The following is a 13,092-nucleotide window of genomic DNA, read 5'->3' on the forward strand; positions in this document are numbered from 1 at the left end:
ATTTGTAATATGATTTATGATATGAAGTTATAATGTGTATGTTCAAATAAAATACTTGAAATCCTAAAGAATCCATATATAATAAATTCCATAATAAATTTCAAATTGGTAAGATTTATGAAAAATATCATTTATTCATTAATGTTCTTAAGAATCAAGATACAAAATGATATATATAGAATTTTGAAATAGAGCATTATTGTTGCTACTGTTATTAGTTGCAGTTACAATTTTTTTTTTTTGTAACTTTACACTTTATACATATATTTAAAAATATGTCACTGATTCAGTATATTCAATACTTTTCATATTCATTAGTTCATCAATAAACATTATACTATTAAGACCAATAATCTACAACAAATGTTTACAATAAAATTATCAATAGTGTACCCAAAGATTCAATCACACAATTTTAATGCCAGTAAGCATATTATCATAAGCACAGCCGTAGATGGCTAGAAGATGAACACATTTAGAATCACAAAATCTGACTGCAATTTCTTCCATTTTACATATCCATCTCAAATTGTTCTGGAGATTCTTCAATCATCAATGTGTCTGAAATATTAATATTACCATATTAATGCATTTAAATAATTATTTTTTTTTACATGTGAATGAATGTATTTTAGAATTATTTTTTTAGATGTAAATTGACCTTTAGTAGCGGATATCTTGGCAGGTGTCACAATAGCTGGAGTAACCTTCAAAAGATCCACAGGTATGGATGGTATACTTCGTGGTGGAGTACGTGATATTGGTGAGTCTCGTAAATTCATCAAAAAAGCACGTTCATAAACAATACGAGTACCTGTACAATAGTATTTTTATCATTATAACCTTAATAATATTGATCATAAATTTTAACGTTACATTTTTTTTAATAGTCTATTTTATATCACAAATATCGCTTTAAATATTTTGAAAAATAAAAAGATTTTATATTAATTTCTCAATTAGACAACAATGCATACATCTATTTACAATACAATACAATATCATCTATTTATACATGTATATTTTCATGCTGATAAGAAGAGTAAAAGAAATAGAAGGATTAAAGAAATTATCCAAATGAGCCTATTTGAACAGTGTAACGATCAACTAATTCCTTTCTTCTGAAAATTGTAAAACAATGAAGACGTTTGCCTTTGAAATATTAAACTGAGCAAAATATTTTTTTATTGCTACTAAAAATTTAAATTACTATCATCAAAATATACAAAAACAATAAATACAATAAATTGAAGTTGAAGTTATAGATATTTACAAATACACATATGGTAAGAAGTATTGTTATATGCTTATATACTTGTTATTGAATAAACAAAAAATTTCATTTTAAAAGAAATCTAATTCGTTGATAAACTACATATAAATACATGTTAATCAATTCGATATAAATAAAAGAAAGAAAGTTTAAATAATACGTGCGGCGTTAAAATTATGATATCTACAAATTAAGCTAAATTTTACGATACATAAATTATAAAACTTCGGTTGCTACACAGTTATTTTTTGTGCCAACGAGCATGCAACAAAGCATATGCGCGTTAAGTACATCGAAGCAATTCTTGCGTCCTTGACTTATACGTATATATGTATATTTACACACGCGCACTTATTACAGTGAGATACTGTTCGACATGATTTATCGATGATATGAATATAAATAATTTGAAATAAGTAATGATAAATAGTAAAAAGGAATAAAAAAAAATTGATGTAATTTCTTTATTTAGATATTCTTTTCTTGAATCCATCGAAAATAAAAGCAATTGTTTTTTCAGATTTTACTAATTATGCTGTTTCGAAAAATAAATGTTACTCAAACATTAATATTTGAATATTTTCTATTAAAACGATATAAAATGAATATAAAAATATTGGAGATTGTAAAAATATTAAGAAACTGTAAAGAAGTATATACATATAAACCGAAGATGAAGTTACGTAATCGATAAATGACACGCAACTTTATGACTTGGCTTGTTTGTATCTTTTTTGTTAATATTATTGTGATTAAATTTGAAAAAGATTCAATATTAATTGATTCCACTTCATCAGCAAACAAATTTTCTTAAAATAAACTACTATCAAACTAATATATACTAAACTAATATTCACTTTTTCTTGTTGGAAATAGTAATTAAAATAATCTACAATTTGGTAAACGAAACAAAATTTTATTTCGTCAAATTAATTAAAAAGGCCATTTATTTACCTTTTATCGATTATTTAGCATTTCCTTAAATTGTTTCTACAAGCAATCGTCGAAGTCTCTAAAATTTTTAAAAGCACGTATTATGGCAGTATTATTCGCCTGATGAAAAATTTACAATACACTGTTTATCCGATTAATTTAACATGCACACACATATCATTTTTTAAATTATTCATTATTCATGATTCAATCAATAATAAAAAAACTCGATTTTCACTATTCAATAGCCAATCGTTATGTTTTGTTGTATCTCACTCGAAATTTTTATTATTCTCATTTATTGTATTTCTATTTATGATTAATTTACTAAAAGTTACGTAAAAGAATATAAATTTTACTTTTCGTATTTTGGCGAGTTGACAAGAAATAATATAATTATGGAATCGAGATAAAAAAGGTCGATGTGATACGTACTTAAGTATCATAAAGAAGAGATGATTTTATCGGTAATAACACGTATACGACGAAAGTTCATTTTTATCATGTTTCGATATTAAACAAATCGAATTGTCCTCTAGAACAGAAATTTGTTCTGTTCGTTCGATTTGCTTTTCTCATTTAAAATTAAAAATTCTTGATTTTTATAAATAAATGAATAAAACATTTTTTAAATAATTCAAGAATGCGTGAAAATCACTGGAATTCGTTTTAACGAAAATATTTTTAATTTATTCAAGGACCAAATTAAAATTTTAAATTAGTTCAATAATACTTGAAGTATTCGCCTCTCTTTTTATATTCACTCAATGTGCTTGTATCAGGTTTAAGATTATTATTGAATAAATAGAAATTTAACTTTTTGTATGTTTCGAAAAAGCAATGGCGCGTTCTTATTGTTACTATGAACGTGATAATCGATAGATCGATTGATCTGTCGATAAAATAAACAAGCAAAATAATTCATAAAAGAATAACAAAATAAAAATAAGGAATACGATTTTACCTCCTGGAGTTGTTGAATAAAGTGTACCCCCTGGAGTGGAAGAATAGTCTGCTGGTAATTGCTTAGGATCGTCAATAACGATCCTTTTCGAGGGTATATTTTGACTTTGGGTAGCTTGTCTAGCGATCGGAGATGCTGACATCGTTTTTTTTTTTTCTTTTTTTTGTTTAATCGTTTTATCAAGAAAACAAAGGCGATGTCTTTGAAGATTCGCTACTATTAGTGGTGATAAGAAACTCGCTGCGCAATATGCAAAAGTAACTTCAATACTACGTGGATTAAGGATTCTTTATAGAACGTGATTATCGATAACTATCGCGTATCACCGTTTTAATTTTCTTGCGATCTTGTATTACGCGTGTATACGTTTCGTTCAGCGTATCATGCGCTCTTCATAACCTAAAGATTACAAGAGCACGATTGGAAGAACGACGATGGCTGTTACGAATAATAATGAACAATGCAGTAACTACTCAACAGCACCTCTTATAATAACTATTTTCTTTGCCTTAAAGTAAAAAAACTAAGACAGCAAATATTTAATACCTTCGTGCTTTTTTTGCGACGGAAATAGTAATTCCGCCATCTTAATACATCTTTTTTTATCGCTAATGCTTTTCTTTCTAAATATTTTTAGATTTATTTTATCATCGAATAGTATGAAAAGCATTTTATATGGTTTATATTTTATACGATTTATCGGTTTCTTATTGAAATATGCACGCTGTATGAAAAATTAATGTTTAATTATTTATTTAAATATCTATAATTTATATAAAAGATCTTTTGAATTTGCCGCGAATGAAAGATGGACGTACCAAGATGCGACCATACTTCCACTTCCTTAAGCTTTTTGTCACTAGTGCTAGTGAAAACCATAGTAAGTTATTCTTTTATAAACAATACAGTACAGTTCACAGTTCGTAATTCTAGTACATATATATACATATTATATATCTAACAATTAAAAACACTTATATACTTTTTCACTATTTTTATATAAAATTATGTGTATCATTATACCAGAAGTATATAATGCTTTCGCATTAATTTTATGTTTTCTTCATAAGAATATTTATTACGGATATCATATAGAGTGACGCAGTACCGCTTTATTGCGGCACGTTCGTACCAATAACATTGCGAGAAGATGACTCTGGCAAGAATTCCTCAAACGTTATTGGTTTGGTGGTTTTTGTTGTCCTATCACCGGGTCCATCAAAACGCACAATGCATGCAATTTCATATTGCAGAAAAAAAGGAAACGGTATTGGGGAAACCTCATCTCAAAAGGATCCTTAGGAACTGAAATTGGTCACATTTCCTCACGCTTGTCACGAAATAATTGGTAATTGATCGGTTCAAGCCGTTGATCTGTGCAAAAGGTTTGCGTTGTGTGTCGTTTGTATCGCCCTCGAGACATAGTGGCGGCCAAGTAGCGTGTGTATCGTGCGTGTTCTAAAAGTACGCAGGACTTTTTGGAAAGTGTCAAGCTTCAAAATTTTCTTTTTTGAGAATTTCCTCATTGTGCATAATTTTAATGAGAGAGAGAGTGAAAGAAAGTGAGAGATATATAGAAATGTAGAGATAGGGCAAGAAAGAGAGAGAGAGAGAGCACGCGCGTGCGAGAGAGATGGAGGGATTTCGTCCATAAGTATAGACAAAGACGTAAATAACGCGTTATCGTTCGTCCTTTCGTTTATTCGCGAAGTGGAATTTTTCTCTTTTAGCATAACTAAATATGAGAAAGTAAAAAAGGAAGTAAGAAAAGAGTGAGAGAGAGGGAGAGAGAGAAAGAGAGGGAGAGAGTGTGTATGTGAGAGAGAGGGAGAGAGAGAGAGAGAGAGAAAGAGAGAGAGAGAGAGAGAGAGAGAGAGAGAGAGAGAGAGAGAGAGAGAGAGAGAGAGAGGAACAAAAGAAGCTGTGTCAATTCGCAAAGTCGTGTTATGTGAATCCACTGAGCTGTCATAAATGTATACATTCTATATAGATTGCACGATCTATGGTCGGTTATTGGGCCGATTTACTAGAGACCAAAGTGATCGTGTATACGCGCGGCCTGTGAATTGACATTATTAATCATCATCGTGCCGTGTATCGTGCGTCCATTGTCCTCTCTCTAAAAGAGTCAGTGTTACACGTTCCTGTTCAACGCATAAGCAATCTTTTTTGAACACTTACAGTAGGTTAAATTCTCGAAAATTCGATTTCTCCCTGTTCTGGCGTATAACTGCAGGTGGCTGTGTCAGCCGTATTACTTGACGCGAACGCGTTCGAGTGCTAAAAGCGTTACGTTTTTGTATGAATTTATAACGACGAGAAAAGAGAAAAGGGGAATAGAATAAAATATTTATACTCTGTTGAGTATTGTTGGAAGAATATAGAAAGTGCATTACTCATTGTGCGTAAATCATGAAGACTCTGTTTGTGAGCTGTCACGATTGCTTTTATACTTAATGTCACAAAGGAAGTACGAAGGGGAGAGAGTGTGCTCTGTGTGTGTGTATGTGTGAAAGCGAGAGAGAGAAACGACAAAATTATCACTTGTGACATACAAATCTTGTTTGCCGTATAAAGAATAACCATTTTTTATCTTTCGTGATCGTCATTTTACAAGATATATTAGCTGATTGGATATTTCGTACATCGATGACGCTTTAACGGGTGGTGACAAGTACTCAGGGCTGTAACAATTACCTGCGCATCGTTTTCTCTTTTTTTATTCATTATTTTTTCTCTGTTTCTTTATAATTTTTCTATGTCGTCTCTTTTTCCTTCTCTCTCTCTCTCTCTCTCTTTCTTTCTCTCTCTCTCTCTCCCTCCCCCCTCTTTACCATTTTTCGTTTTCCTGTCTCTTTCTGTCTATTTGTCTTTCTCTCACTCTTATTCGTTCACTTACTGGTTCGCGTTTGGCGGTATCTTTTCTTTTCTTTTCTCTCTATCTCGGTCTTTCTCTGCTGCTCACACGCTTTAGGTGTGACGTATACATGTTTCGTGCTTTCATCTCTTTTTCTCATGATAGTTGCGATGTATCGCTTTAACGGTTTTTCGTGATTTTTCGATGAGAATATCAATTTGTCCGATACTATTGTCGAAGGTTACAAGGTGCCATTTACGTAGATAATTACTGCATGAAATTACGCGTTTAGAGGAGACGATTTTTTCTTTGCCGCGTCGTGATACTCTTATATCAGGTTATATAGCGAGTTTGTTAGGTCGGTAGAACGATGATATCTTGAAATTTTTTTGTAAAGTAATGTAATAGTGTTTGATTAGTTTCATTTCTTGTGTCATTGCTTTTTCATTTTCTCCAGTTTTCGGTTTTATCAGTTGCAGTTTATCAATTGTAATATTATCAGAGAGAAGGGAGGCGAATCTGTCAGAAGCAGCAGACTAATTGAGTAATGCAATTAACAATGGCTCTGCCTTAATGGGCTAAAGATCGTGGTGTATTTTTTAGTATATAATCTTTTCTCCTTTGTTTTTCATTAACGTAAGTGATTATTATTATAAGTGCATTCCTAGCATCTCTCTCGAATTTTAGGTACGAAGAAATAATTTAGAAGTCATATCTGCATGTTCGTGTTAATGATATTTTCTCGGATGTCATAGGTTAGATTTGATTGCCTTTATTTAGTATTTGAGAAAGTTCGACGAGTATGCTTGCATATATGTAAAGAATGAGTGATATGTATCGTTTTTTTGCATTAAGTTTTTTTTTTTTTGTAATGTTAAATTATAGAAGCATACGAATTAAGACTTTAATTATAATATATTATAACTACTTTTTCGTTTGTATAATTAGAGGTATATTCCTTTCATATAATTATTCATATTTTATTTTGTTATTTTAATTTTAATAATCTGTTTTTATATTGAACTTCTTTATGTGGGTACTTTTTTGAACTTAATATGAATTTATAGAACTTCTATAAAGATCAAAGTACTATGCACGTAAATGAGTGCCTTATCTACAACAAGTAAAGATCTAGTATAAATAGACGTTTATCTCTCAAAACAGTGTTTTAGAATGACAGTGAGTAGTTATGTACTTTTCATTGAGTAAATCATATTTAATGTAAGGTATTATTCAAAACTAATACTAAATTTTTCTTCTATACTTATAGGTACATATAAAACAAATTTATATGGCTTCATGTTTATTTAAAAATACGACTCAATATTTTTATTATAAGGCTGATATAAAAATTTCAATATTAAAATAAAATATTACAAAAGTGAATACGAATAACCATTAGATATATAAGATTTATTTTTGCAATATTTCACTTTAAAGTACCATCTAATTTTAATTAATAATTCGCTTATGCATAATCTTAATGATAAACCTATGTATTAACATACGAGAAAAAATGTATTTTAAGAATATGCACATTAAATATTGCCCGTATATATCTGTTAACATAAATCTCGAAGTACATCGTTTTTATTCCTATTTTCTTATTTTTTAGGAGATCATGGCTAATCGAGGTACTGCTCAAAGGCCAAATGGTTCAACACAGGGAAAAATATGTCAGTTCAAACTAGTGTTACTAGGGGAATCTGCAGTTGGAAAGTCAAGTTTGGTTCTTAGGTTTGTTAAAGGACAGTTCCATGAATATCAGGAAAGTACGATAGGAGGTAAGAGGAATCTTTGAAAAAAATTTCAAATCAATTAGATATCTGCTTGTTATATAGTAGATTGTTTAGTTAATATCTTTGGTTATTTTTTATTTTGTCATATTAAATAAATGTTTCCAATATAAGTTGCATATTTCTCAGGGAATATAAGATAATATAGATAGAAAGATAATCAACAAGTTGCAATTTTACATGTGTCTGCATATAATTATAATCATATGGTTAATTGTGAACCAAATGCAATGGAAATATAGCATTTTTTTGCTGTTGTGTTAGACAAACGAAAATATTTGAATATTCAAAAATATGTTTGCTTTTTGCAGTATATTCCAACTATAATCTTTTATTTGCTTCATTAATAATTTACTTTGCAGCTGCATTTTTAACACAAACTGTATGTTTGGATGACACGACTGTAAAGTTTGAGATATGGGACACAGCAGGTCAAGAGCGTTATCACAGTCTTGCACCAATGTATTATCGAGGTGCTCAGGCAGCAATTGTTGTGTATGATATTACAAATCAGGTGTGTACATCTGCAGTGCGTTAAATGTTTTTGTACATAAACAATATTTATTATTATTGACATATTGCATATTATGATTTGTATAGTAAAACAATCATCATTTTGTAAAGTAATTTATATAATAGACATAATGAAATTCTATAAAGATATTGTCAAATAATATTATAAAATAAGTATTAATATTACACTAGTATATTTCTCGTATGATATATTTATTTTTTTAATATAACATAGGACACATTTGTGCGTGCACAAACGTGGGTAAAAGAATTGCAACGGCAAGCCAGTCCAAGTATAGTTATAGCATTAGCAGGGAATAAAGCAGATCTCACAAATAAAAGAGTCGTTGAATATGATGAAGCTCAAGCATATGCAGATGAAAATGGTCTTTTATTTATGGAAACATCAGCCAAAACAGCAATGAATGTTAATGATATATTTCTAGCAATTGGTAAGCTCAGAGTATACTTTTAGTGAAATATGCAGTTCCATTGTTATGTACACGAAATTAAATTCAAATATATAAAATAGTTTGCTTTACGTTTTATGTTTTATGTTTTTATGTATAAGAAAAATAGGATAAAGTTATTATCTCTTTGTATTTTGCAGCTAAAAAGCTTCCGAAAAATGAGCAGTCAGGAAGTGCAAGTACAAGTGGGCAAGGCCGTCGGCTCGTTGAATCAGAAGGGCAAAAAGCAGCAACCGGCAATTGCTGCAAGTGATTATCCAAATCTGTACGTGTTACATTTAATATTGGTATCTATATGACTATGATAATTGGCTATTTTTAAACTATTTCTACAACAAAGTAGAGTAATTATGCAACATTCAGTAATTGAACATTTTTCAAAACTGAAATTACTATTACATGATACATCTATAAATTTTTATAAAGGAGAAACAGTTTATTAAAAGTTAGCCTGAATTAAATGTTATTTTCACTAGGAATATCTAATAGTTCAGCATACGTAAAATATATTTTATTATTATTCTTATTTTCAAAGTATATATTCCTAAATCTTCATTTTTTTGTTTGTTCAGCAAAAAATCAACCTTAGGTTGTATATTACATTGTACAAAAGATAAGAAATCTTTGAATAATATATTTGCATTTAACATAGAACAGTATATGCTTAAAGGATATTGTATTGTTTGATGAAATAATTATATCATCTAAATGGTATGTCTGTATAATATCTACATAAGATGATGGAAGTTATATAAAAGGATATTAAAAATTTACGTTTATCTCTATTTTAAGTATTATGATTGATAAAATTTTATAGAATATTTTATGTAATATTCATATTATACTATTGTTTTCTAAGTGACAATCATTCCAATAGTTAATTAAATGTTTTTTTCCTAGATAAATTTGTTGATAGAAAAGCTTTTTATAGTTTGTTTTTTTAATCGTGCAACCAAATGCAATATTGGTTGGACAATTATTATTTTCCTAATTCTATTATAATAAGATATATAATATATATATATATGTGTGTGTATATATATATATATATATGTTCATAGTTCTGTGATTTAAACTTCAATACTATTCTACATTTTTATATCTCTCTGATAGTGCCTTTTATTCTTCTTCAGTGCAGTCATCTTTGTATCCTATTTATAACAATATGTCATTGTGAACTAACTTTTGCAAATCTGCTGTGTGGCGACATCACTGTGCATAATGTGAAAGCGTCAATCTTTCGCCAAAATTGATGTACTATGTTATATAGAGTTTATTCTAATTTAATAAAAGAAAACAAAGTACATAGAAAAAATCTAATAGCTAGTTACGTTGATTCAAATTGTTGATTTTCACTACAAATATTATATGAACGAAGACAAAAAATGTTATACTTAAGACCGAACACACCATTTTATATATACATATTGAATGTGCAATCTTGTGGTGTATTTCTTTTGCCTCATCAAACTATTTTATGTTATATAAATTATTTTTTGATAATTTAGTTTACAGTTTCTGTTAATAGGTTCAACATTAGCAATGTGACATGAATAATGCAGGTTGTAAAATTAAATTTTTCTGATGTATCATTTTTTCTGCCACTTATGAACGAATATTTCTCTATATTTCGTAATATATAGATGTATTTCAAATTCAAAACTGTTGGTAAATAATAATATTTATTCAATGAACGCGTCGCATTTTTACATTCCATATATGTCACAATATGTGTATTGTTACAAACTTATTAAGTGTTTTTGATTTCGAAAAAGCTGTAGAATAATCTGTTTTCAGAAACTTTTTGTTAATTTAGGTAAGTTATGAGTAGTTTGTGTATACAAAATATAACTATTTATTATTATTTCAGGTAATTTTCTCGAATAAAATACATTTATATAAATTAAACAATATCATTACGTTTATAAAAATTGGCTAATTTAGAATCTCACTTTATTGATATTACGTTTAATTATTTATTCAAAGCTACAAAATACATTTAATATATATATATATATATATATATATATATATATATATATGTATAATTAATGTATTATAAATAAAAAAATTCACTTGCAAGAATTCGTAAGGCAAGAATTTATAATAGAACTAATAGAGTCCGATTAAGTGCATTTTACCGTAAAATCTTTTATTTCTTTATTAAAATTTAAGTCTAACATAAATCATTTAATAAATTATTGCGCAGAAAGCACATTATTTATTTTTGATTACAGATATGTACTATATTCAACACAGATAAGTACATCATGAGTGTGTCTGCAATGAGTTTGAAAGGAATGTACACGAAGGGAAACCACTATAAGGAATGGGCGGTGAAATGTGCAACACGAACACTTGCTCGAGTGATTGACTAAAACGTGTGTCTCAATGTATTTGACGATATATCATCTATTTTGAGTATCAAATCTATTAAAAAGTGGTAAAACTCCCATTTGTTATTATAGTAGTACTGAGCGGTGTTCGTTATAAATATATATATATATATAAATATTTATATATATATATAAATATATATATATATATAAATATAAATACATTATAATATAAATCATATAAGTAAATATGATTTGTGTAATAAGTAATATTAATGGTAATGAATAATAATAATAATAATATTAATAATAATAATAATAATAATAATAATAATAATAATACATTTAACATATACAACATTTGATGAACTTTTGGCACGCAAGCATCTTGTAAGATATAGTACAGGCCATTCCTGCTGCTATAATTACTATGTATTTACTTTCTTAGATTGTAATGTGTATAACAGTTCTTGCTCTAAAACATATTGTATATTAATTTTATTGATAAATCATGATAAATTATGAATGATTATACAAAAAAAGAAAATAAACTTGTGAATATTATAATAATATACTGTCACTTATTTTTTTATGCAGTTAGAGAAAGATTGTATCCACATAGCCAATAAACTACAAAATAATCGACTATTCGTCGCTCTAGTTACCATTGTCTGTTGCAATTAATAATTTGAGTATAATCTTTTACAATTTTTAGATCTTGTATAATTAGACTTTTAAAGAAATCTGCATAAAGTAATAACAATATATAAACATATACCAAAAAATGTTAAAAAATAAGAGAGATCAATTTAAAAATATTGTTGAGTCTAAAAAACTAAAACATATAAAGAGTGTCGGGCGAATATTTTTATCCGAACCATTTGTATCTATTAATTATAAAAATGTTATATCGTATCGAAAGATTAAATCTGAAGCAATAATTGATTCTAATATAAATTATGATGATCTATGTGGTCCTTGGTTTTGTACATATAATCCAATACATGATCATTATGATTTATTAGTTCCTAAATTATGCGTTTGGGAATTTATTTCATTTAAGGATATAGCTTTTGTAAAAGAACATCAACAAGATAAAGATGTTATTTTATCGTTTTTCAGTAAGTAAAAATGTTATAAATAATGTTTTAATACAATTTTTTTTTATATAAGTTTTCAGATTCTTATATTATGTTTTTGTTATATTACAGAATCTAAATTTTCTAAATATACTTTCGAGGAGAGAAACGATATTTTCCCAAAAATTGTGTGGGAAATTTTTGAAATTACTAGGTAAATACATGCATAAATATTTTTATAATTAGAATTATATACATATAAATTCAATTAATATCATTTTTGTTTTCGTTTGTATTTCAGAGATAATTTATTCAGTATAAAATGTGTTTTTGCATCAATAGGATTATTTTATTTAACGCATCGCTATTTTCTTTCCAATTTATGGTACACAATGGAAGATACATATAACTTTTTTTGCAGTACTTTACTTTTACATACCGTTTCGGTTAGTTCGTTTGTATTGATATATAGAGTGTATGCTATTAGAATAGAATATATCAGTATATGTATCATTAAACGTTGTTATTACGAATTGGTTTTATGAAAAAACCAAACGTAAATTATTTTATCTTAATGTATCTCTATATGTATTATTCATATTTAGAATCCACCTAAGTCTGATGAGATATTTAATTTAGACGAATGCAAATTATTATTCGAAGTCTTTCATACAGTGTATATGGAAAATCTTGCATTACTTCGACTTGCTTGCTTACCACGTTATAATCTTAAAATGAGTTTAGACGGTGTAACCACTTATCTAGCAGCATGACTTATCATCTTTGTACTATTTATAAATCCATTGATAATTAAGAAAAATAAAGTAATTCTTTTTATATGATTAATACAAATTATTATTAAAAATATACA

General features: G+C 27.9%; 2 protein-coding genes and 1 long non-coding RNA gene across 13 annotated transcripts; 2 read left to right on the plus strand and 1 right to left on the minus strand.

Moving 5' to 3' along the window:
- Window positions 1–114: 114 nt before the first annotated feature.
- Window positions 115–3,703, minus strand: LOC122628930 (eukaryotic translation initiation factor 4E-binding protein). Its single transcript, XM_043811818.1, has 3 exons — window positions 3,171–3,703; window positions 662–814; window positions 115–561 (listed from the first exon to the last, which is right to left on the minus strand). The coding sequence occupies exons 1-3, from the start codon at window positions 3,310–3,312 to the stop codon at window positions 512–514; spliced, it is 345 nt and encodes a 114-aa protein (XP_043667753.1). The 5' UTR covers window positions 3,313–3,703; the 3' UTR covers window positions 115–511.
- Window positions 3,704–4,372: 669 nt separating this feature from the next.
- On the plus strand, window positions 4,373–11,712 carry LOC122628929 (ras-related protein Rab-5C). Of its 11 annotated transcripts, none has more exons than XM_043811808.1 (7): window positions 4,619–4,634; window positions 7,095–7,206; window positions 7,643–7,811; window positions 8,186–8,337; window positions 8,572–8,788; window positions 8,947–9,071; window positions 11,044–11,712. In XM_043811808.1, the coding sequence occupies exons 2-6, from the start codon at window positions 7,201–7,203 to the stop codon at window positions 9,057–9,059; spliced, it is 657 nt and encodes a 218-aa protein (XP_043667743.1). In that variant the 5' UTR covers window positions 4,619–4,634; window positions 7,095–7,200; the 3' UTR covers window positions 9,060–9,071; window positions 11,044–11,712. The 11 variants fall into 11 exon arrangements, with proteins under 11 accessions (XP_043667746.1, XP_043667744.1, XP_043667751.1 ...); XM_043811806.1 differs by lacking the exon at window positions 4,619–4,634 and adding an exon at window positions 5,568–5,597 and having other exon boundaries at window positions 7,192–7,206; XM_043811807.1 differs by lacking the exon at window positions 4,619–4,634 and adding an exon at window positions 6,698–6,714.
- A 674-nt stretch (window positions 11,713–12,386) lies between these two features.
- LOC122628932 lies at window positions 12,387–13,058 on the plus strand. Its single transcript, XR_006327145.1, has 2 exons — window positions 12,387–12,435; window positions 12,523–13,058. It is a non-coding gene; the product is annotated as an uncharacterized LOC122628932 (long non-coding RNA).
- Window positions 13,059–13,092: the final 34 nt, after the last annotated feature.

The sequence above is a fragment of the Vespula pensylvanica genome, chromosome 4 (assembly GCF_014466175.1).
Source record: "Vespula pensylvanica isolate Volc-1 chromosome 4, ASM1446617v1, whole genome shotgun sequence".
NCBI classification, from domain to species: Eukaryota; Metazoa; Arthropoda; class Insecta; order Hymenoptera; family Vespidae; genus Vespula; species Vespula pensylvanica.